Source organism: Podarcis filfolensis (assembly GCF_964270895.1).
Source record: "Podarcis filfolensis genome assembly, chromosome: 5".
Lineage (NCBI taxonomy): Eukaryota > Metazoa > Chordata > Lepidosauria > Squamata > Lacertidae > Podarcis > Podarcis filfolensis.
In genome coordinates this window covers 41,531,397-41,554,449 of record NC_139608.1, presented here as the reverse complement: position 1 = coordinate 41,554,449, position 23,053 = coordinate 41,531,397, and the positions used below count along the sequence as shown (strand labels likewise).

General features: G+C 47.2%; 1 protein-coding gene across 2 annotated transcripts in view; it reads left to right on the top strand.

Annotated features, from left to right (window-relative positions):
• The window catches only part of GOLGA7B (golgin A7 family member B), a 35,655-nt gene that overhangs the window by 757 nt on the left and 11,845 nt on the right, over nucleotides 1-23,053 (top strand). Inside the window, exon 1 of one of the 2 annotated variants that reach the window (XM_083615300.1) lies at nucleotides 20,060-20,629. The exons of the other annotated variant lie outside the window; for it this stretch is intronic. Within the exon in view, the coding sequence (XP_083471426.1) occupies nucleotides 20,618-20,629 (12 nt within the window). The 5' untranslated portion in view covers nucleotides 20,060-20,617. Of the gene's footprint in view, nucleotides 1-20,059; nucleotides 20,630-23,053 lie in introns of those variants that run through there. 2 annotated transcript variants of the gene reach the window in all.

Here is a 23,053-nt window from a genome sequence, read left to right as displayed (position 1 = left end):
GACATTTAAAGCTAAAAGTGATGACAGGGAACTGTGTGGCAGAAAACTGCCTTTCTGTTTATTTGGTGGTGGTGGTTGTTAATTATCCACCCTCCAGCCTAAGATCCCAGGTTGGGTTACAACAATTAAAGCACAATATTAAAAGCAGTTCAAAACAAGTTACAATCACAGCAATAAGATGGGTAATAATAATAATAATAATATTAATAATAAAAATTTATTTGTACTCAACCCATCTGACTGGGTTGTCACAGTCACTCTAGGGCACCTCATGTGTCCAAAGCTAGGTATTACTATTAGAGATCATGAATGTGAGCTGCAGACCAGAGGCAACCTCTGTGGGTCTGGCAGGGGGGCACTGATAAATTCTGCCCTCCTGGCGTTGATCAGTGGCACAACCGCATGTGGCTGGGCGCCTCTTAAGTGCTCCTCACAGAGCCCTTTGACTCGTGCCTATGTGCCAATCCCACTTCTCCTAGCTCACAGGCCTTCCTTTCCTCCATGCCACACACTTGCGCTCTTGTCCCCTAAGCTGCGGAATGTGTCCTTGGCCGAGGCTCAGCCTGGCCAGTGAGAGGGGAGTGAAATGCATCTGGAGGCGGCCCAGTTAGTGCTGTGCCATGCTGCTGCTGCTGCTGCTGCTGCTGCAACTCACACTTCCCATACTAATAAATCCTTCCTGGCTGGTGGAAGCACTGCAGAGATGCTGCCTACCGCATTCCCTTCTGCCCACCCAGGACTGAGTCCCTTCCCTTGGAACAAGGTCAAGGAAGAAGGCTTTGAGCAGCAAGGATCTTTCCTAGCCCGTTGGGGTGTCGGCTGCCCTCCTCCAGCTGCATTCATAATGCTCTCCCTGTTTGTCAGAGCTGGCTGGCTGACAGGGAGGATATGAAATATGAACAGAACAGCTCTTTGTACAGAAGGGAATCCCAGAAGGTGTGCTGGGAGAATCAGATCCACAGTCCAGCAAGCTCCTCCAAAGCTCCCTTTTGGGGGGATTAGTGGCTGTGCTTCAATGAAGGCCCCTTGACTACCCTCTTGTGCGGACTCAGGTTTGCCCTCCATCACTTGTAGGTCTCTGGCTTCTTCTGGAAGCAATGGCAGTAGCCTAGGCAAATTTCTCTCTGATCCAGCAGAGGATGTACTGGGAACAGCTCTGGAGTTGTGGTGGCAAGTCAGGCAATATAAGTCAGAGTGCACATATAAGAATATAAGATAGATTAGTTGGTTAGAGCATGGTGCCGATAATGCCAAGGTTGCAGGTTTGATTCCCATGTGGGACAACTGCATATTCCTGCATTGCAGGGGGTTGGACTAGATGATGTTCAGGGTGCCTTCCAACTCTTCAGTTCTGTGATCCTATGACATGGGAAATTGCATGCGGGGTCACAGAAGACAAGGATACTGGGTGTGAGGGCTGGCGATGGCAGCAGGAATATACAGCCAGGCACCTGAGCAATCAAACTCCTCTCATGTGTAAGAACATAAGAAGAGCCCTGAGGGATCAGACCAAGGGCCTCTTTGGTCCAGCATCTACAATGCCTGTGGGAAGTCTGCAAGCCGGGTGTAAGTGCAGCAGCACTCTCTCCAACTTGGGAATCCCAGCAATCCCAGCATACTGCCTCCGACCAGGTTGTCGTTCATCATTTCCATGGCTAGTAGTCACTTGTCTGTTTTCCACTTTCTTTTCTCACACCATCATGCCAGGTTCCTAAAAGAAGTCTTTTAGAGCAGCTTTTCCCCAGATGTTGTTGGACTACAACTCCCATCGGCCCCAGCCAGCATGGCTCATTGGTCAGGGACGATAGGAATTGTAGTCCAACAACATCTGGGGACCCAAGCTGAGGAAACGCTGCTCTGAAATACTTTTAAAATATCCCATAATTCTTTGCTGAATCATCTGAGCCAAGAGTCCCAGTAGAATTCTATGTTTTGGGGCCAAAATAACTTACGCTAAGGAGGAAGGGGCCCAAAGAGTGCAAAAGTAACAAAGTTTTCCCCTACATGCATTATAATGTATTATTGTTGCAATATATTGTATTGTTATCTTCATCAATAACAGCAACTTTTCCATATACAGTGGTACCTTGGGTTACATACACTTCAGGTTACATACGCTTCAGGTTACAGACTCTGCTAACCCAGAAATAGTACCTTGAGTTAAGAACTTTGCTTCAGGATGAGAACAGAAATCGTGCTCCGGCGGCGTGGCAGCAGCCGGAGGCTCCATTAGCTAAAGTGGTACCTCAGGTTAAGAACAGTTTCAGGTTAAGAACAGACCTCTGGAACGAATTAAGTACTTAACCTGAGGTACCACTGTATTGTTTTTTGTCCTGTTGCCTTTGTTTGTGGGTGTGTTTTTTTGGGTGTGCCAGGATAGACTAGCCTTGTGGGTGCTATTTGTGGGTGGGTATGGGTGCCATATGCTGTTCCACCTGGAAGCCAAATGTATTGAGCTAGTCCTGCCCACAGCCACCTCTTGCCCAAACCTCCATGCATAGCTCTGCTTTTACTGAGAGCAGCTGTGCACCAGGGTCAGGAAGAGGAGCAAGCTGTTGGGACAAGGGGAGTTGTGGCTGGTGCGATAACAAAGCTCTGAGTGTAAAGGTGCCTGGTTTGAGAACTGGTGGTTCCCTTTATGAGAAATCCAGCCAATGCACTCTCTTTAAACTACTATTGGACTTTAAAGGAGGATTGGACAAATTCATGGAGGATGACGCTATCAGTCACAACAAGCCAAGATAACTTTACTCTGCCTCCATGCTTCTGAATACCAGTTGCTGGAAACCCCAGGACGGGAGGGGGCTGTTGGGCTCAAATCCTGCCCTACTGGTTTCCCACAGACAACTGGTTGGCCACTGTGAGAACAGGATGCTGGACTAGGTGGAGCTTTGCCCTGATCCTGCAGGCTCTCTGTTCCATTCACAAAGAAAGGTGCAGGATTGCAACCATGTTCTATGTATCTGGCTCTGTCCTATCCTTCGTTGCTCCTTTCCTTTGTTCACCTCGTTTCTGCCTTCCTATTCTACACTGAAGGGGCTGGCCATTGGTCAGCTCAGATTCTGACCAGACTGGAATAGATATGAAGAAGAAGAGTTTGGATTTGATACCCCGCTTTATCACTACCCGAAGGAGTCTCAAAGCAGCTAACATTCTCCTTTCCCTTCCTCCCCCACAACAAACACTCTGTGAGGTGAATGGGGCTGAGAACCTTCAGAGAAGTGTGAGTAGCCCAAGGTCACCCAGCAGCTGCATGTGGAGGAGCAGAGACGCGAACCTGGTTCCCCAGATTACAAGTCTACCACTCTTAACCACTACACCACACTGAAGTGTAAACAAGATGCATAGTAATAAGTAGCTAGCTCTGGCAGCTTGAAAGTTTTATGTTCTGTCTTCGCAGACCAGACTTTGCAAAAAAATAACTCGGCCCTTCAGTCAAGAGGAATTTGAAAATTAATATGCAAAACAGAGAAAGATCTGGATTGTTGCTGCTGGCTAGTGAAGATGCCGCCAAGCATAAGAAGCTGCAAGCTGTGTAGCCCCGTGGCACCATCCTATATGGCCAAGTTGGAAATGTAGGCAAAAGCTGACTTCATCTTCCTGCAGTCTCTTCCTGAACAGAGAGTTTTTGTTGGAGTCTGGTTGTATAGTTTGTTGATCATTCTGATCCTGCCGGCCAGATCCTGCATCTGCACCAGGACTTCAGAATGGAAAACAAACAAACAAACAAACAAACAAACAAACAAAGGACTGGGTGTTTCCTGGTCCTGATTCAGTTAGGTTCATTCATGATGCTTCAGGGAGAAGAGCAGTTCTAAGCCAAGTGCTTGGTGCTCCAGTTGGTCTGCACGGCTGTCCATCCTTACTCACAAATAGTAGCTGCCCCTACCACCCTCTCCCTTCTCAGTGAAATATGATTTTTTGCTTGAGTCCCTTTGTCTGCTTGGAGGACTTCAAGTGTGGGAGGGGAGGGGAGCAGAGGAGATGAAACCTGCTTTAGACTATCCACCAAAAGGTCATGCATCAGAGAGTATCTCCCACGCACAAAGGTACCCTTAGAAACAGTTCTCTGGAGTTTCTCCTTCCACACGCACCTGGTGCCTTTATAGAAAGGTCAGCGCATATCTCCAGTAGCTTCTGCGGTCACCTGGCTTGGCTGCTGTCAGTCTCCATCCTAATGATCCCGTCGGAGTTTGCTTCCTCCCCATCCTTGTTTTGGAGTGCAGCTGACAGGCTCCTAGCTAAACCGCTTGTTCTCTCTGTTACTTTGAAGAGGGCTTGAGCAGGCAGATGATGACAGCCTGGCCATAATGGGTTTAATGAACTGGGGAAGCAGCTGCAGATTGTGATGAAAGCTAACAGGGAGGGGAGTGTGAGCAGGATGAGGGCTTTCAGATGCCTTCCCTTTTGGTCTTCATAACATGCAAGAAGATGAAGAAAGCTGACGGTGATGGTCCAGGCCTGGATAGTGCTGTGGGATTTTTTAAAGCTAATAGCCAGTATCATCCTTAACTTTCCCATTCTTTTGTGCTTTTGGTTTCACTGCAATTGGACAAATAAAGCAGGCTTCAAATGAGCGTTGATCTACAGGGAACTGAAAAGCAATGAATGAGTTGTGCCCTGTTTCATGTGGGACACCTAAGCAATATAAGAAGAACCTGCTGGATCAGGCCAATGACCCATCTAGTCTAGCATCCTGCCTTTGCAGTGGCCAACTAGGTGGCTGGGGGAAACCTGCAAGCAGGACCTGAGCACAAGAGCACTTTCCTCTGCTGTGGTTTCCAGCATTCGGTATTCAGGATCATACTGCCTCTGACCATGGTGTAGAGATGCTTAAGTATACAGAATCCTGCTTTAATGCATGAGATGAAATTCCAGGTTTCCTTCATCCCAACCATTTTAGGGTTTATGGATTTGATGTCTACATAGACAGTTGGCCCACGCAATGGAATAGCCCCCAACAACAAATTAAACTAACCCGTATAAAACCAGCATATCTGAGAGAAACCTAGGTTACAAAAACAATTCTTCCTTTTTAAAAAAGTTTTATATATGTGGGGAATTTTGCTTCGCTTTGTATGGAAGAACATTCAGTAATGTGAGCTCTCACGCTGCAGTGGGACAGCCTAGACTCAGATTTACCAGTACAGTCATACCTCGCGTTAATAACTTAATTCGTTCTGGAGGTCTGTTCTTAACCTGAAACTGTTCTTAACCTGAAGCACCACATTAGCTAATGGGGCCTCCCGCTGCTGCCGCACCACCAGAGCACGATTTCTCTTCTCATCCTGAAGCAAAGTTCTTAACCCGAGGTGCTATTTCTGGGTTAGCGGAGTCTGCAACCTGAAGCGTATGTAACCTGAAGCGTATGTAACCCGAGGTACCACTGTACCAGTTTGGGGAGAACGCTAAGCCCTTCCACAGGGTTGGGGACCCTGTAGCCTTCCAGATGTTGTTGGACCCCAACTCCCAGCAGCCCCAGCCAGCAGAATCAGAGGTCAGAGGGGTTGGGAGCCATAGTCCAGCAACATCCAGAGGGCTGCAGGTTCCTTATCCCTGGCATTCATAATACAGTGCTGGCTTGGCACCAGAGATCAACATGGTGAGCACCTGTTGACTGACTCCCCTCGAAGAGAAGGAGTGGCTGCTGTCATCTGTACATTTAACCTCTCCTTCACCTCGGTAGAAGGCCGATGACCATGTGGATCATGTCCTGCTACTCTGCTCTTTCTCCACCTTGCCTCCACTTACCTGTCTTCTCCTGCAGAGGGTGGACAAGTGAAGACACTGGCAATTTTGAGGAGGAGCAGTAGAGGAACAGCCACAAACTTTGGGCAGACCCACACCATACATTTGAAGCACATGACCTCCCCCCAAAGGAGGGAACTGTGGTTTGTTAAGGATGCTGGGAATTGTAGCTCTGTGAGAAGGAAAACTACACAAGTCACTTGGAACACTTTCCCTGCTGAAATCAACCAGGCACCCACAGTTCTGATATGGTGTCACATGCAGAAAACAATTTTTTGCCCACTGTTTTTAGAGAACGACTTTGATTCAGTGCTGGTCATTTGCTTCTTACTTTTTCATGCTATGGTTTTATTATGTTTGAATGGTTTTTTTTGTACACTGTCACAATATTTTTATGAGTAGGCGGTTATTATAAATACATACATAAATAGAACAGCAGCAGCAGCTGCACACTAATGTGCTGCCCCCCTATGGCTACTGGGCTGTCTGTGAGAGGAGAGGGTGAACCATGGGCAGGGGCCCTTGCAACCCATAGTTAAAGGGGTCCACTAAGGTCCACTTGCATGAAGCCTCCCTGCCCCAACCTTGGAACTGATCCAGATTCAGTGATCACTAGAGTGATAGGGGTTGATTTTCTCTATGATCCAACTCAAACGCCATATTACTGCCAGATCATTTGCTTTTACTAGCTACATGGCAGGCAGAAGTTCATTAGCTGAAGTTTTCCCAGCCCTGCATCTCAGAGAGAGGGGCGGGGAGAGGGGGCAATGTACTGTACACACTGTGCTGTATTTTAGGGCACACCTACTTACTTACCCCTTCTGCGCCCTTGTGCATACCATGGCCCCCTACCTTCCCTCTGTTTCCCGAAGGCATTCATGGAAACACAGTGGCAGGTACCCTGCCCTGCTAATCATAGGTTGCAGAGTAATATGCGCAGCTATTCTGTTCTTCCTGCTGTGCAGGATTTTCCCATTCCACAACAAAGAGTGAAATGGCCATTATCTCCATGCCGTGGTGTAAGAAAATAGCCCCTAAACAGTGGAGAATTGAAGGTTCTGAGAGCAGGGGTGGGAAACCTGCAGACTCAGGGCCACTTCCAGTTTTTCCCTTAATTAATTGTGTGCAATTCTTCTTGACTATGTTTTGCATGGGGGAGGAAGCAGGGAAATGAGAGAGAGAGAGAGAGAGAGAGAGAAGAGAAGGTTCTCACTTTGGGCTCTGGCCTGCTCACCACTAGTATGTGCCCCCCCAGCAGGTTACTTCAAAGGGAATATGGCCCTCAATGGGGAAAAGTGACTCTATTCTTGTCTGAGAGGGATAGGCATTACTACCCCATAGAGAAACACTTAGATCTGCAGCTTGGCTTCCCTCCAGGTGCAGAGCTTCCTTAATGCATGGGTTAATTCTCCTTGATGTGGCTGTCTTGGCAAAAGTAAATTAGGCAGGGACACCTGGGAAGGAGCACCATCTGCCAGGTGTTTTCAAAGCCAGCTCACAGGGTACAAAAAAGAGCAGTCTCTTGCCAGCAATTCTTCGTGGAAGCATGGACTCCCCTTCGCTCCAGATTAGGAGACGTGTTATATTTTCTCGACACAGAATTGTTTGGATGGGGGAGCATGGGGAAATGTATGTACATCATCAGGTGTGACAAATAGACCCGGCCGCCCTCCTTTTCACTGTGGCTGTGTACACACCATGCATTAAAAGCACATTTCCTCCCCCCAAAAGAGAACTGTAGTTTGTTAAAGGTGCTGGAGGTTGCTACTCTATGATGGGTAAACTTCCCAAGATTCTTTTTCGGTGGGAGGGGTGTGTGCATTAAATGTATGGCGTGTACTATGCAGCAGGTGTGTACTATGTGCATGCTGGGAAGACACAGGGAACCACATCTTCTGAGACTGTGCATGAAAAGAAGAGACGATCATTGTATGTGACCATCTAGATGGAGATGCCATGCAATTACATAAGCAGAAGCCTTCCCCGTAAGGGGCAAAACATGTAACCGGTGGAGTGACCATCAGGTATGACTAGTAAGGTGCTTGATGACAGTGACCACGGCCAGGAACTTCTAAGGTGTGTTTTTGTTGCTCTAGTAAGGGAAGAATGATGTCATCTCTGTTCCTTTAGGGCCTGCGAAGCTGTGCTGGGAGCAATTTAGTAAGCTCTGAGACTTCTCCAGCATCAGCACATTCTTCCTTCGCTCCTTCCCTCTCCACCTGCTTTGAAGAGCATCCATGTGCTTCTGTGTCCCAGAAGATAGGGAGCTCTTTGAAAGGAGAGAGAGAGAGAGAGAGAGAGAGAGAGAGAGAGAGAGAGAGAGAGAGAGAGAGAGAGAAGCAGAAGCGACAATATGCTTTTGAGGCCAAACAGGCAGACACATTTAATTATACACTGTACAGCACAATATATTTTAACTAACTGCTAGCTATTTCCCTAAGTACCCCCTTATCTCTCAGAGCAATATAAAACCTGGGATGGATTATGCTGCAATTCTGGAATCTCTGTATATATTATCGGCTGGGATTACGGAACACATCCTGCATAAACACTCCACTGAGTCAGAACAGCACCAGGTCTAAAAATAGCTCAGCACTGTCGGAAACCCAACAACCTGTGAACACCCTCTCCCCCAGTACATATGGGGTGACAAATTCCAGCTCCCTGGCTTGAGAATGATCCAGCCATTCAGGAAGAAGCCGAAGCACAGAGATTAAAGGCAACACAGCTTCTTAGTTTTATCATAGGCATGTCCCTGTCTTATGAGTGGAGAGGGGATGTCTCAGCTGACCTGTCTACCCACAACCCACAAGACTCCTGCTAGACTCATACAGTGCTTATACAAAATGAATATAGAGTTGGAAGGGGACCAAAATAGAGTTGGAAGGGGGACCAAAGGGTCATCTAGTCCAACCCCCTGTGGTGCAGGACTATTACAAAGAAGCTCCTTATATGCCAAGCAAAAGCTCAGTAATCATCAAAATAAACTTCTGGCAAAATGAGTGTGCAATAATGTATCTTGTTGGCAAGGAGTGAATTGTACTGTGTTGCTGGGGCTGCAGAAAAAAATGAGGGTTAGCCAGAGTCCAGTTTCCAAATTTGATACTGGTGAGTTTGTGAAGAGGGGTGGGAGAGATGGTCTGTTTGGATTAAATGGTCTTATGCCTTTCCTGCCCCAAAGCAGTGAAAAAACACAATTGCTGCACTTCATCAGTACTTTTCCAGGGACATTTCGTAGTATGTTTAATACAGGCAGTCTCAGCCATGCCCATTCAGACCACACCTGGACCACTGTGCCCATTTCTGAGCTCCACCATTTAAGAAGGATATTGACAAGCTGGTATGTGTACAGAGAAGGGCAACCAAGATGCTCAAGGGTCAGGAAAGCAAGGCAAAATCACTCGGGGGCCACAGAAAGGGTCTGGTGAAGGAGAGTGTGGCCTGGGGAGGGGGATCTGGTTTGGGAAAATCCCAGAAGGCCTGAGAGAGAAACCTGGAAAGAAGGCCACTTTCAAAGCCCTGGCCTGATGTTCCCTACCACTCTTGTTATTTGCATATTTTAATTGATTATTGATTGTTGATTCCTTGTCAGCAACCCTGGGGGCTTGTTGAAGGACATGGTAAAAAATCTCTTAATAAAGCAGAAAAGCAAGCAAGCAAGCAAACAGATTTCCCAAATTCTCTGAACGTTCTTAGGGTGTGGCTTCTTCTTCTTCTCTTTGGTGATCCACCAGGTGTTCTTTAGTTCTCTGGTTCTTCTTTGAACCTCAGCCTTAGAGCTGGCATAGGTTTTTTTCTTAGTGGTGCAGTTTCTATCTCTTTGCTAGATCTTCATTTTCTCCTCAATAATGCATTCAATCTCACTGTCATTCTCATCAAACCAGTCCTGGTGTTTCCTGGTTTGGTATCCAAGTTTGTTCACAGGCTGCAAAAATGGATGATTTTGGCTTGGTCCAGTGTTGTCAGGGTCCTCAAGAGTCTTTTGGAAGCAATTCCACTTAATAGGACCTTGAAGGGCTTGAGTGTTCATTTTGCACCTTGGTTTCATTCCCTGAAGCCTACATTGAGGTATAAGCTTGATAGCCATTATGGAGTGTATTAATCGGTGATCTGTCCAGCAATTGTTGGCACTGCATAGCTCTGGTAAGGAACACGTCACAGTGATTTTCAGCTCGGACAATTACATAGTCTAAGAGGTGCCAGTGGTTCGACTGAGGGTGCCTCCATTATGTTTTTTATTTATTTATTTTTGTTGAAAGTGTGTGTTGGTGATAACAAGGGTGTGTGGCACAGCTACTAGTAATGTTGACAAAAGACCTTTTTTAAAGGAGTTAAAGAAACAGGATACAATTCAAACTTAATTTTAATTTTAATTACTTAATTTTTAAAACATCCCAAACCTCAGACCAGCTAAACCTGAAACATAAATCCTTATTCACCATCTCTTAGCTTAACCTGCCTCACAGGAATGTTGTGTTAATACGGAGTTAATACAGAGAAGGGAAGAGCCATGGTATGCCCCTTGAGCTCTTTAGAGGAAAGGGGTTTTTAAAAAAGCAAAATAAAATAAATAAACAAGCATTCACTTATACCAGGAGCCCAAACACTGAAATAACTTCCAGTTAATGTGCTGGGACCAGTTTGAGAGGCTAGTAATAAATGATTATTTCAACACACCCCTCCCAAGAGCTGAATTCACTTAAAAGAGAGAGCAATGCTTAATTCTGTACACTCAGCTCTCTTTTGCCTCTGGTGTACAAGTTTAAAGGTTTATATTTCACCCCTATTAGTGCTTTTGTTCAAACAGGCTTTGCAGGTTTTTGAAACATTTAAAAACATTTGCAAGATTTAATCAACTCATGGGACAAATGGAACAAAGGAAATAAGCATGTAAGCTATAGGTGCTGATGTCTCTCTCTCAAACCACTTTCAACTCTCGTCTCTTTCTCTCCAGCTACCTGAATTTCTTCTACTAGCATTGCAAAAGCACGGTTGAGACTGTTTTCACAAGTTATCGTTTCTGGCTATGGTGCCTACTTGCATTCTGAACTCCATACTTTAAGCTCGGTGGATCATCTCACCTCAGATAATTACATCGCTCCTTTCCTTCCATAAACTATTCGAGACATTTACACTTATCTTCAACCATCATGTCCTCTGTCTTGGCTTTTAGGAAAGGTACATAGATGGATTTGCTGTCTTGAAGGTATCAGGAAGGAAATTAGATCGTGTCAGATGGAATCCACATTGCTGATTACAGAAGGCAGTGGAAATTTGCCTTTGTCTTTGCTCAGCCCCTCAGCTCATTCCCACTCTCTGGGCAACTTGGCAGCCCTGAACAGAAGGGGGTCATTAGGCACTGCTTGTGAGATGTGCCAGTCAGGAGCATCCTTTAAGGACAGTGCCTGACACTGGTACAGTGTGAGTCTTTGTCATGGGCCTCCATATCTGTCTAGCAGATGGATGGGGAGTGGGGAGGGGAACTTGCGAGCAATAGTTGAATGAGTGCCTTGGTCAATCTGTCTCTGGAGGCTTGACCAAGACTCCTTCTGTTCCCTCTGATGAATGGGTCTTGCAATGGACTGTTGTGTTAGGGTAGGGAGGGTCCCTCATCTGTTTGTGGCTCATTTTCACATCACCCTGCTGCCCTGTGTGTCTTGATAAGTGATGAGCCCAGGGCACAGTAGTGGAATCAATAATGCACAAAACAGCTTCACTGGCTCCATCCCAGCCCTATACAAGGCCTGACTCTTGCTTGCTTCTCTGTGCCTGGGGTAAGTGATGGATGGAGCAATGCAGTGGAGTGATAGCTCTGGGCAGGAGGCAAGGGCACACATAGGCCTGGGAGAGCCCAGAAGGCCTTTTTCTCAGGGAAGATTCATTGCTGACTATCCTGCTCTTTTCATTTAATGCAATCATGTTTCACAGACTCAGAGATCATACTCTGTCGAAACAGATTGTATCTGATCTAAGACTCGAGGGGAAAATTAGTAATTAGGTGTGGGTGAACAAATGCTCCACTCATTCCTCCATTCCAGCTTTGGAAAAGGTTGGGTTGGGGTGTTTCTAGGAAACCACAGAATGAGATGTTGCCAGATGATCTACTTCAGCAAAATGCAGGTGTGGTGCACATGTTGCTGGACTCCAACTCCCATCGCCTCTGACTGTTGGCCATGCTGACTGGGGCTAATGGGAGTTGCTGGGCCCCACAATTCCTGGAGGGCCACAAGCTCCCCATCCATGCTCTGTAACAGCACTCTGTTAGCAGAACAAATAAGAAAGTTGAATGCAAACAAGTAAGGAAGTTGAATGCAAGGTTGAATGAAACCAATTAGATCAGGTTGGGCTTGTGTATTTGTGTTTAGGACCTAGTCTCCTGTGTCCGATCACTGTCAGGTTCTGGGAGACTCCGAAATCTAGAAACATCTCAAATTTCAGATGGTGCCTACTTCCCTGGGGTGCACAACTGAGAGGAACGGACACATTTCCATAGCAGAGCATAAGCCTTGCCTGCAGAAAGTGTGAGAGCCCTGGCATCTCCACAGAAAACAACAACTCTCATGTCACCGGGAAAAGCCTCAGCTAGCTTGTGTAGGGTGTATTGACTTATGTGGCCCACTTTGTAACAAGAAGCTCGATATCCTCATTTGCACTTCTCTGCTTCCTGTAGACCCAGTACAGGCTTCTAATCCGCTGACTGAATATTCATGAGCTTGCATGCTATTGCCAGATCTGCTGGAAAGCTCTCCTCCCCTAAAACAGCGCCTTAAGGAGGCAGTATAGATTCTCCTTGGAATTGGAGTCTGGGGGCACCGTCAGTCGTTCAATGTTATTTACAGAGATGCTTGCTTTTGGGAAGCCCAGTAGTGGGGGTATAGGCTTGAAGTTCAATGATGTCCTTTTCCTGCACAGTTCTGCCTGTGTTGAGGACAAGCTCAAATGCAGCAGCTGATTTTGTTTCCTGAGGTGTCATCACCACTGTGCTAAAGAAAAGAGAGAGCAGCTAAGATGTGAATACAGAGGGCACAATGTTTATGTGGGTGCCGTTTCCCCCTCTGCAGAAAAAGAATTGAAGGATTCAATGGCAAAGCTGTTAAGCCCTCTACTTCTGCTCCAAGAAAGGAGTGGCAGACCACAGTGAATGTGTGAGTGTGATTTTTTTTTTTAATTCATACATCCAAAGGCAGAAGTGTTGCCATAGAAACACAGCACATCCTTTTTGCCAGCTGGGGGAGATGGCTCCTGGATGATGTCATAGAGAGGATGACACACACGTGGCACAGAAAGGTGTGGACAGTGGAAGTTGAACTATTATGGGGAAACAAAAAAGGGGAGCATAGGAGCCAATTCCTAGGGGCCGAAGTCCCTCTGGCCCCCCAATAAAATATTTGAAGGGGGCAGACTCCCCCAAAGTTGATGGGCATTGCCATGCAAATGGTTTGTGTGTGTGCGCGCTGCATCTTTGTGATCGATGATATGGGACAGGGCTTACCTGTCCCCTCCAATACAGTGGTACCTCGGGTTAAGAACTTACAGTGGTACCTCGGGTTACATACACTTCAGGTGACATACGCTTCAGGTTACAGAATCTGCTAACCCAGAAATAGTACCTCAGGTTAAGAACTTTGCTTCAGGATGAGAACAGAAATCGTGCTCCGGTGGCACGGTGGCAGCGGGAGGCCCCATTAGCTAAAGTGGTGCTTCAGGTTAAGAACAGTTTCAGGTTAAGAATGGACCTCTGGAACGAATTAAGTACTTAACCCGAGGTACCACTGTAATTCGTTCTGGAGGTCCGTTCTTAACCTGAAATTGTTCTTAACCTGAAGCACCACTTTAGCTAATGGGCTGCTGCGCCGCCGCCGCCGGATTTCTGTTCTCACCCTGAAGCAATGTTCTTAACCCGAGGTCCTATTTCTGTAACCTGAAGCGTCTGTAACCCAAGGTACCACTGTATTTTATTCGAGTTGGCACCCTTGAAAGGGAGCATCAGGAGGTTCTGAATGGGAACCCCAATCTAGTATGTAAATTCTGTGTCAATCTGTCTCAGTACGGTGATGGTTGATGCCCATTGGGATTGGTGAGGCAGAAGAGAGGCAGACCCAACAATAGGTGGAACCAGATCTAAATGAAAGGCAAACCCACTTCCTAACCAGTTGTAAATAAGAAAGCAGGCAGACAGAGAGTTGGTTGACAGTAGACTGAGGTTGGTGGTGCAGTGTCCAATTTGCCCATGCAATGAATGGAGTGAGGATAGCAGATAGTCCTGCTGAAAAGAGAACATTTAACACTTGTGGACAAGGCAATTCCTACTGCCTTTTGTTTGCCCTGATATTCTGGCACTTGCCAGAAGGCAGCATCTGATTTTGTGACACACAACCTCACTGGACTGCATCTTTACTGCATCACCTGATTTCACTAATTTTGAAGGCAACAATCAGGTTCTGTCTGATGCATCCGTGGGTGATTGCAGTAGGCGATGGCTGCCATGCCATGCTGGAAGGGAGAAGCTTGGCATTCTCTGAAACAAAGTAAGTATCTTAATATGAAACATTGCATACAATCATCAGTCCCTAGAGCGAATGTCAGTAAAATAAAATGAATAAAGAAGTCAAATGACTCGTAGAGAAAATAAAAGCTAATCACATCCCAGAGCTGAATATCACTGGCTAGGATCCCTGTCGTGTGCAGGCATATTCCCCACCTACCCAGTTAGAGAAGATGACACAGTTTAAAAACATTTCATGGATGGTTTATTTTTAGATTCAGAACATTTCTTTCCTATCGGACTAGTTCTCTTGTGATTCTAGGCATCTGGGTGGTGTTGGTTGTTATTATTGCTTCTTTTCCTGGCTTCTCTCCATCAAGGGCGACTGATCCCCATCAAATTGATGCCACATACATGTGTGTGGTCATGTTGAGAAGTTGGCATTTTCTGGACAGATCAAGTTTTTTTTGCAATGGACTTCCTTGGTAGTGCATATAATACTATGATTGAAACACAGATAGTATCAGCTGGCTCCAAGCTTCTATCTAGCCTCTGTAAGGAGCAGAAAAATGTCTGTGTTTGTTGTTGGTTTGTCACTTGTCTTAGGGCTCTTCCAGACTTCTGCTGTTTTGGGGTGGGATTCAATCACAAACCAGTGAGTCCATCTTTTGCACTGCAAACCCACTTCCTCCTCCCCAAAGCTGGTTTTTGGGACAATGAGAGTGATGGGGGAAATGCCCCAGAAAGTGTGGAATAATACTTGCTTGACACAACTATCACATAACTTCCCCACAAACAATTCAGAATAGTCCTGTTCTTGCAAACTTGTGCAAACAAGGCAGCATGAATGCTCAAGAAACAGGTCATCTGCAAGGGACCTTAGCGAAATGATAATGCATTTCAGGATGCTCGTGCCAATACATCAGAGTCCTTGCCACCGGCTCTCTAATCTGGACTGAACAAACTGCTTTTATTCTGCCAACTGTAGGTTCTAAAGTCAGCTTTTGGACTGCTCTGACCCATAAGAGAAGCAGTCCCAGGCTAGCTGCATGCATCTCCAGGCCTACAACCTCTGTTATTATTTTCCCTGCTGTATTATTTCCATTAGTACATTTTTAAAAATTCAGTGCAGAGAAGTAGCTAGGTCAGCATTGCCTCCCATTGCTTTTCCAATTGAGGCAGAAGCCAGGCCACTCATACCACATGCAAACTAAATAGGGCTGATAGTGGCTGTATCAGTAGCAGGCAGAATTATGAGCTTCAGTCAATTTTCTTGGTAGATTAATCGACTTAAGCTTCTGCTGCAGAATGTCATCTGATTAATTAGTAGCGCTAATAGTGAAAGGGAGCCACCCTGCAGACTTCAGGCACATGCCAGCTCCTCCTCCTTTGGAAAAAAACAGTTATACCAGCATGTTCTGCATGCATGAGTAAACAGAGAAATATAGGATGAAGATGCCCCTTGTTGCTCATTCCCCTTATTCCCCCCCCAATCACTGTAGTTCCACTGACGGCTGTGTCTTTGTACCCTTTGAACTGAGGACAATGCAAGATTCCTCCATGAAATTCAATGCAATTTGCTGACAGCCAGTCCCCTTCCATAGCGAGACACAGCATGTCTGACTGCAGCAATCCTGACCTAAAAGGACTGGCTTGAGTCCATTAGGCAGCAGGCACAATTACTCTTTGCCATAAAGCACCGATGTTGGCAGATTCCTCTCTCCACTGAGTACCATGAGTGATTTGTGAGGCGTGCTTCCTTCCCAAAGGCAGCTCAGGTCCTGCAGGGAAACTTATTTTTAGAACGCCATGGAAAAATCCCATTGGCTTGCCTTAGGTCCTCCCAGTGATCTGAGGTGCAAGGAGATTCAATCCCAAGCCAGGACATAATGGAGTGCCCCGAGTTCTTCAGGGTTCCCTCACCTCTTCCTAGAAGCATTCTATAGATATTACACATGCCTACAGACTGAGGCTGTGTATACATCATATGTTTAAAGCACACGACTTCCCCCCAGGATTCCTGGGAATTGTAGCTTGGCAAGGGCACTGGGAACTGTAGCTTTGTGAGGGATAAATGACAGTTGTCAGTAATCTCTGGGGGAAGTCATCTGCTGTAAATCTGTGGTGTGAATGCAGCCAGAGGAGACAACATATATTGTAAGCTCCCTAAAGAAGAGACCTATCATTTTTGCTTATGCTACCCTGCGAAGCTCCAATGCACATTGACTGTGAGGTCTATCTATGATATGCCATAAAAGGCACATGGTGCATATCACACGGTAACATGTCTTCCATCCTTAAATGCATGCTGTCAGGGAACTGACATCGGAGCCAGAAGTGGAGGCAAGGCTCCCAAGCGATGCCGGAGAAGGGCCCAGCAGGGAGAGAGGGAACTCATCAGCTGGGGAAGGAAATCAGCGTAACACCAGGGATAAAGGGGGGCGGATGGGGGAATTGGAGAGGGGGCTCCAGGACTCTTCACCGGAGACCAGCGGGGAGAGCATAGGTCCTCCGCTACCCACACCCACCCTGCGCAGAAGACTTCCGCGCAGGGAAAGTAGGCATAGACTTGGCGTCAAAGAACTTCTTTGCTGGAAGAAGTTCAAGAAACGCCCACTGACGGATTCTGCTAGCGACTGAAACAGCCACGAAGTGAAGGGCTGTCCAGCCAGGAAAAGGTTTAACCAGGCAACCTAGCCAGGAGTGGCGGCAACTTACGCACGAGCAACCCCATATAACCATTACACATGCTATTTGTCATTTTACTCTGAATGACATCATCCACCTTCTATCTTGTATGCAAGCAGCAAATACTCTTGCTAGTATTACATAAACAGAAAATGTGGCGTCTCCAAGAGCTAGAGAACGGAATCCTTTTGAAGCCATACTGCCTAATCATAATAAATAATACTGCCAGAGATCTTACCATCATTTCCCTAGAGTGAGCACAGATGTGCTTAACCCAGTCTGCCAGGTCTTTCAATTATTGACTTATGAGTATAAGGCACTGCCTTGACCTAAGACAGTTTCCCAACTTGCTTTCCTTCCCAAACACAATTCCTTATACTGGATTCAAAGCACCCTAGCTGTGTATCTCTCTTCAGCCACCCTCCCACTCTGTTTTCCCCATACCGCAGACTGTGCCAATTGCCTGCATAGGTCTAATGAGCCCAGACTTTGTTCAGTCTTCCAGAAGTTTTGCTCCTCTCGTTGAGCTATAGCTAATCTTTCAGCCTTTCTTGTTGATGTGATTCTGTGCAGTGATCTCCAATGTGCAGCCTGAGTTTCCTTTCCAAATCTTCAGTTTTCGGGGGGTGGGGTGGGGAGACACACCATGTCTGAAGATCCGTAAATGAAATTTTAGGCTGCACTTTGGGGAGCGCTGCACAGAATGGCAATGAGAGATACTAAAACATTTCCAGAGCAGAACTCCTCTGCAGATAATTACAGGTTCCAAGCACTAGGCATCATCGTTGGCTTTGGGCCAGGCATGCCCAGCATCTGCTCAGGTCGATGCAGCATTTCTGCTCATGCCAGCAAACAGCTGGATTACCACTGGCTCTCAAGCCTCCATTCTGCTGATGAAGTGCTCAACTGCAGGGTTGAGAAGCATCTCAGCAATCCATATTGCTCCTTTAATTTGCCTGAACGACAAGATCCTCTGAGAAATTTTTCTGGTGCCTTTGCACAATGCATCTGACAGGGTCCTGGGCTGTATGAATTGGGAAGAGATGGGAAGAATGGAGGAGGGCCAGAATGACAGGTTTGTCTTCAGGGTGAGGCAGAAGAAGCAAGTATCCTGGCTTGAGAGTTGGGTGTGGTTCTTCTGCAGGTGTATACAGGGTTGAATTAGGCTTGCGGCTGATATTTATATGTGTGTGTCTGGGTATAAGTATGCATATCTGAAGTCTCTCTGAAGTAGCACATAATGACACTATATTTTTAGACCTAAGCATTTATTTTCCTTCCTTCTTTCCTTTTTTTCTTAAAGGTAGCACATATATATCGCAGAAACATGCACAGCTAAACTATTCCTGCTATCTGCATGTATCTCTGTTTCCCTTATGTTGCTGATGTGAAGTTTTGGAACATTCAGAAACAGTCACAATTTTCAAGACAGAACACACAACAGTAAAAGGTTCATAAGCAGGCCAATTTCTATGAGGGGCTAGAGAGCTCAGCTTGGGTGGGGGAAGATTCACATAAGGCAGAAGAAATTATACCCATGTTGTTTATATTCCATGAAGTCTTCAGTACCCTATATAGCTCGTTGCCCCTTCTTTATCTCTGCTGAATAAATTCTGCAAACTAAGCAAAGACATGAAAATAATAAATGTGCATAATTCATAGAGGTTGCAGAATCCAGCCTTTTCCTTAGCACTGAACTCCATAATTCAGAGTACATTTGAAGGAGCAGCTGAATAGCAAGAGGCCCCAGGAGGTAAAGAAGACAAAGAGCAGATCCTGACGCAGAGTAGAGTGGGCATGAACTGAGAAACCAAAGGGAAGGATAAGGAAATAAGGCAAAATCCTAATGCAAGGATGATGAACCTGAGGCCCTCCAGATGTTATTGGATTACAATACCAATAATTCCTGGGTTGCTAATGGTGCTGATGGCACTTTGAGCTGAACAACATCTGAAGGGGCCAAGTTCACAACCTTTGCCCTAAAGAAAGGACAAGCAGAAGAGACAGTGAATTGAGAAAAGGATTAATCAGTGAGAAAGGTATTATGAACAAAGCTCCCATATTGCCTCAAGCAGGTGTGGAGAACATTTGGCCCCTCCAGATGTTGCTCAACTACAACTCCCATCATCCCTGGCTAATGGCCATGCTTGCTAGGGCTGATGGGAGCTGAGACAACAGTGACTGGTGGTCACCTGGAAGTTGCACTAAGGAGAAAGCAGAGCAGGCAAACTCCGTAAAACAGGATAAGGGACCTTGTGCTGTTAAGAGAAAGGGTGAGGACAGGCAAAGATGCTTTGGAGATTAGAGGAGTGTGGGTCAAGGAGTGATATGAGAACTGGGCTATTACTTCCAGGTGCCAGGAAACTTCCTGTACCTTTAAAAGTACTGTAAAAGGGAAAATCCAACCAAGGGTGGAAGAAGCCACACCAGGAACTGTAATTATTATTTTAATCAAATGGTCAAAGCAAAGGTACAGAAAATCTCTCAAGGTGTGAACATTGCAAGTTTAAGGGGATAGCAAGGCCCAGAGATGCAGGCTTGAGTTTGAACTATTAACTAAGGGCACTGCATCTAAAGTTGCCCAATTGTGAACTCAAGAGAGGGGATACAAGTATATTTAATTTCATGAAAAATTATGGTTTATTGGTATCTTTCAGTCCTGTTTGGGGAATATCATTCCCTGGAACAGGGAGAAAACCCCATTATCTTTAATTCCAAATAAACATTCAGAAATCATAAAATGCTTTTATACACATTTCCCTCCGAAGATGAACACTCCCTGGCCAGTTCTAGACAGTAAGCATAGAGGATCAAGTATAGTGCAGACACGCCACCCCAGGGAGGGCTATTCTGAAGGAGGCCCTTCTGTCGCTGTGCCCTAAGTGCCCATTAGTGCGGCCAATTAGTCAGTCCCACACCATATACCAGGTCTCCCTTAGGCTTGGTATGTGAGGGGTGGGTATGTGGCAGCTGGGGCCAAGCGTTCCCCATCAAAGAGAACTGCCCTGGAAGCGGAGGCAACAACACCCGCCAGCAACACCGGGACCCGAAGCTATGCGCTATCTCCCGCTTTGAGGCTGGGATGGCACGTGCCCCAAGTAGCCCGCACGCCGGCTCTCGGAGGACAAGCAGGAAACGAGCGCGAGCCCGGTTGCTCTTTTCCTTGCTCTGCACAGCTCCGCCTCTCGCCGTCCCTCCCGCGAGTCAGTGCCGGAGCCCGGCGCTCCAGCGTGGGGACGCCCTGGGGGGATGCGGCTCCCACGAAGGCAGCCCGCCCCCTCCCCTTGTGGTGGAGATGCCATTCACTGAGGAAGCCTGAGCGTTGAGGCTGGGGGCGAGCGAAGCAGCGGTTGAGGAGGGGATCGCGCTGGGGGAGCGGGTCGTCAGCACCGCGGACAGCGCTAGGCGGGGCGCTTTGCCCCCGACTCCTGCGCCTCCAATTCCAGCACCAAGGACAGCGCAGAACTCTCCGCGCCCGTTGCCCACCCCGCTTCCCCGCCGCGGACGCCGCCCCAGCCCTGCCGGTGGCAACAAGCTCCGGGGAGCCGAGCGCTTCCTCCGCCTGCGGCAACAGGGACATCGCCCTTAGGTCGGCTTCCTGAGAAAGGAGGAGCCTTCGTCACCAACCTGCTCTAGCCTCGGCTTCGGACTCCCGGGCTCCGGAGCAGCGTGGAGCAACCACGCTGGCAGCACAACATGGCAACCGAGGTGAGCAGCGCGGGGAAAGCACAAAACACAGGAGGAAGCTCTGTCGAATCATGGCAGCCGCCGGAAAGCATCTCCTCCTGCTTTGCCTGCCTAGTTTCTGCCCGGTGCGGTAGGAGATCGCCAGACCAGGCGACCCTCACCGAGACTGGCTGCTCCGGCACCGCATCCCCTGGGTTTGTTCTGCAGGCCCCAGAAGTCCCTTGTGCCTCCGACTTCAGCGCGGGTTAAAGAAAGGCAGCGCCGAGAGCCTCCGGCGTGTGTCTGGGGCTAGGGTGGTTGGCACGTCATGGCTCCCTCCCCAGAGTGGCGCTTCCCCTGCTCCGCAATCCTGGGTCACTAAACAAGGCAGGGCATTGCTAATAGAGAATGAGACCTCGCTATGCTCAGTGGCTGAGGCAGTGTATTTCTCTGGGTGCAGCGCAGGGAGTCTCATGGCAGTACCTGCCAGCGTCAGGCAAGGGGCAGGACGACGACAAGAGGAAGCCACAGGGCGAGGACAGCAGCACCCCTGATGCTTCCCCAGGCTGTCCTTGGCATGTGGCTCTGGTGATGGAGGATGAGACCACCTGTGGCATATGACTCTCCGATTTAAGTGTGGGTCCCATTAACCAGCTTTGTGAATCACCGGCAGCCACCCCCAACACATTGCTCAGTGTGGAAGGTCTCAGTGGTAGAGCCCTGGGACCTCCAGGTAGGACTGAGAGAGAGAGACCCCTGCCTGAAATCCTGGAGAGCCACTGCCAGCCAGTGTGGGCAATACTGAGCTAAGATGGACCAATTATGTGGCACAGCATAAGGCAGCTTCCTAGGCTCCTATGTGGGGTTCAGAGCAGAGCAGAAAGGTGGGGGAACGGGGATCCAGCAGCGCTATCTCTCCAGGTGTCCTATAGCCAGGAGCTCTCCAAAGTCAGCTCCTTCATCTTACACCTCAAATCCATCCCTTAGGGCTGTTCGCCACAACCTATGCTCTTCACCTTCCCCCTCCAGCGCCACAAAACAAGGTCTTGTTTACTGTCGTTGTTGTGCTGCTACCGAGGCAAGATGCAGCAGCGAGCAGGCGAAAATGGTCTGAGCCGGAATGGGAACTACCGAAAGGTTGTTACTAGGGGAAAGGCGGCAGTTTCTAAATGCGGGTGGTGCGGCGCGCGCGCGGGGAGGGGGGGGGGGGTTGCAGCCTGCTATTAACGCCACAGCAAGGCATCCCTGTAAAAGCCCAAAGCATCTGAGCACACGGTGCGCACCGAACCCCTCCCCTGCAGAGTAGACTAGTTCCACTTCCTGCTAGGAAAGTCAATAATTTTTATCCCAGCATCAGATCTTCAGCATCGCAGCCCTTGTTGCTGAGGTTAGGACCTCGGTTGACTCCCATCTTGCACATGCTCAGATTAAATAACCCTTGACTTGAGCCCAAACCCTCTTGAAAAAAACGAGGGGTGTTCCGAAATCCAGGTAGAAAACAACTGCTGACTTTCTCAACATCTAGGATGATTTATTAATATGGAGCACCCGAGATCCAATATAACAGAGCATGTGGGAAATTTAATGAGGTCAGAACCTGAGACATGCCTTTTTTTGAAGTCTTGTAAGGAGATGTCTAATAGGAAGGAAAGGTGTGCTCTCCCTGCCAGACAGGGTGGGGGCTGCTTGCAAACTGGGAAGAAATATAAGATTTCATCATGCCCCTAGATAAAGCCAGCATCAGACTGTGAACAGACAGGATGACAGATTATCCTACACTTGCTTCCCAGGGGATCTGAAATGCCTCTTGGAAGGTTTGAAACTGGGCTGAAAGGATTTCTGGATTATATATACTGGCCAGCTACAGAAGTTTAAAAAGGTAAAGGTAAAGGACCCCTGACAGTTAAGTCCAATTCCACAAAGCTCATTAGAAACTAAAGGCAGTGGGATGGACCCTGGAGCTAAGAGGTGTGCAGTTCCATATCGATTCTTAATCACTCAGGGATTCGTCACAAATAGGAGAGGAATAGCTTGAGACACAAAATCTGCTGCCACCTCTTGGATTATCCATCACACAGCTCTAACTCCCAGCAATCCTATTCAGGACTTTGCAAGCTGTCAGTTGGCATATACTGCTGCAGTTAATTTCTGTTTTCTTTCTGTTACTCCATTCTACATCTTTCAGTGTTGGTTTTAATGTTTTGGACCTGCTATGCTTCAACTCAAGCTGAGTAAATTTCAATAAGTTTTTTTGAGAGCACATAACAGCTAGATAGCTGGTTTTTTAAAATAGTTTTTGCCAAAAGTGCACTTTCTTGTTCTGTTAATAGCTTATTGACTTGTCACATCCTCATTCAGCATTTTCCATTATAAATAATTGGTAAACCAATGAGTCCTACAACCTGGAAAATCAAGATACAGAAGTACACCTCAATAACAACAAGGTGTTCCATACCTAACTATGTA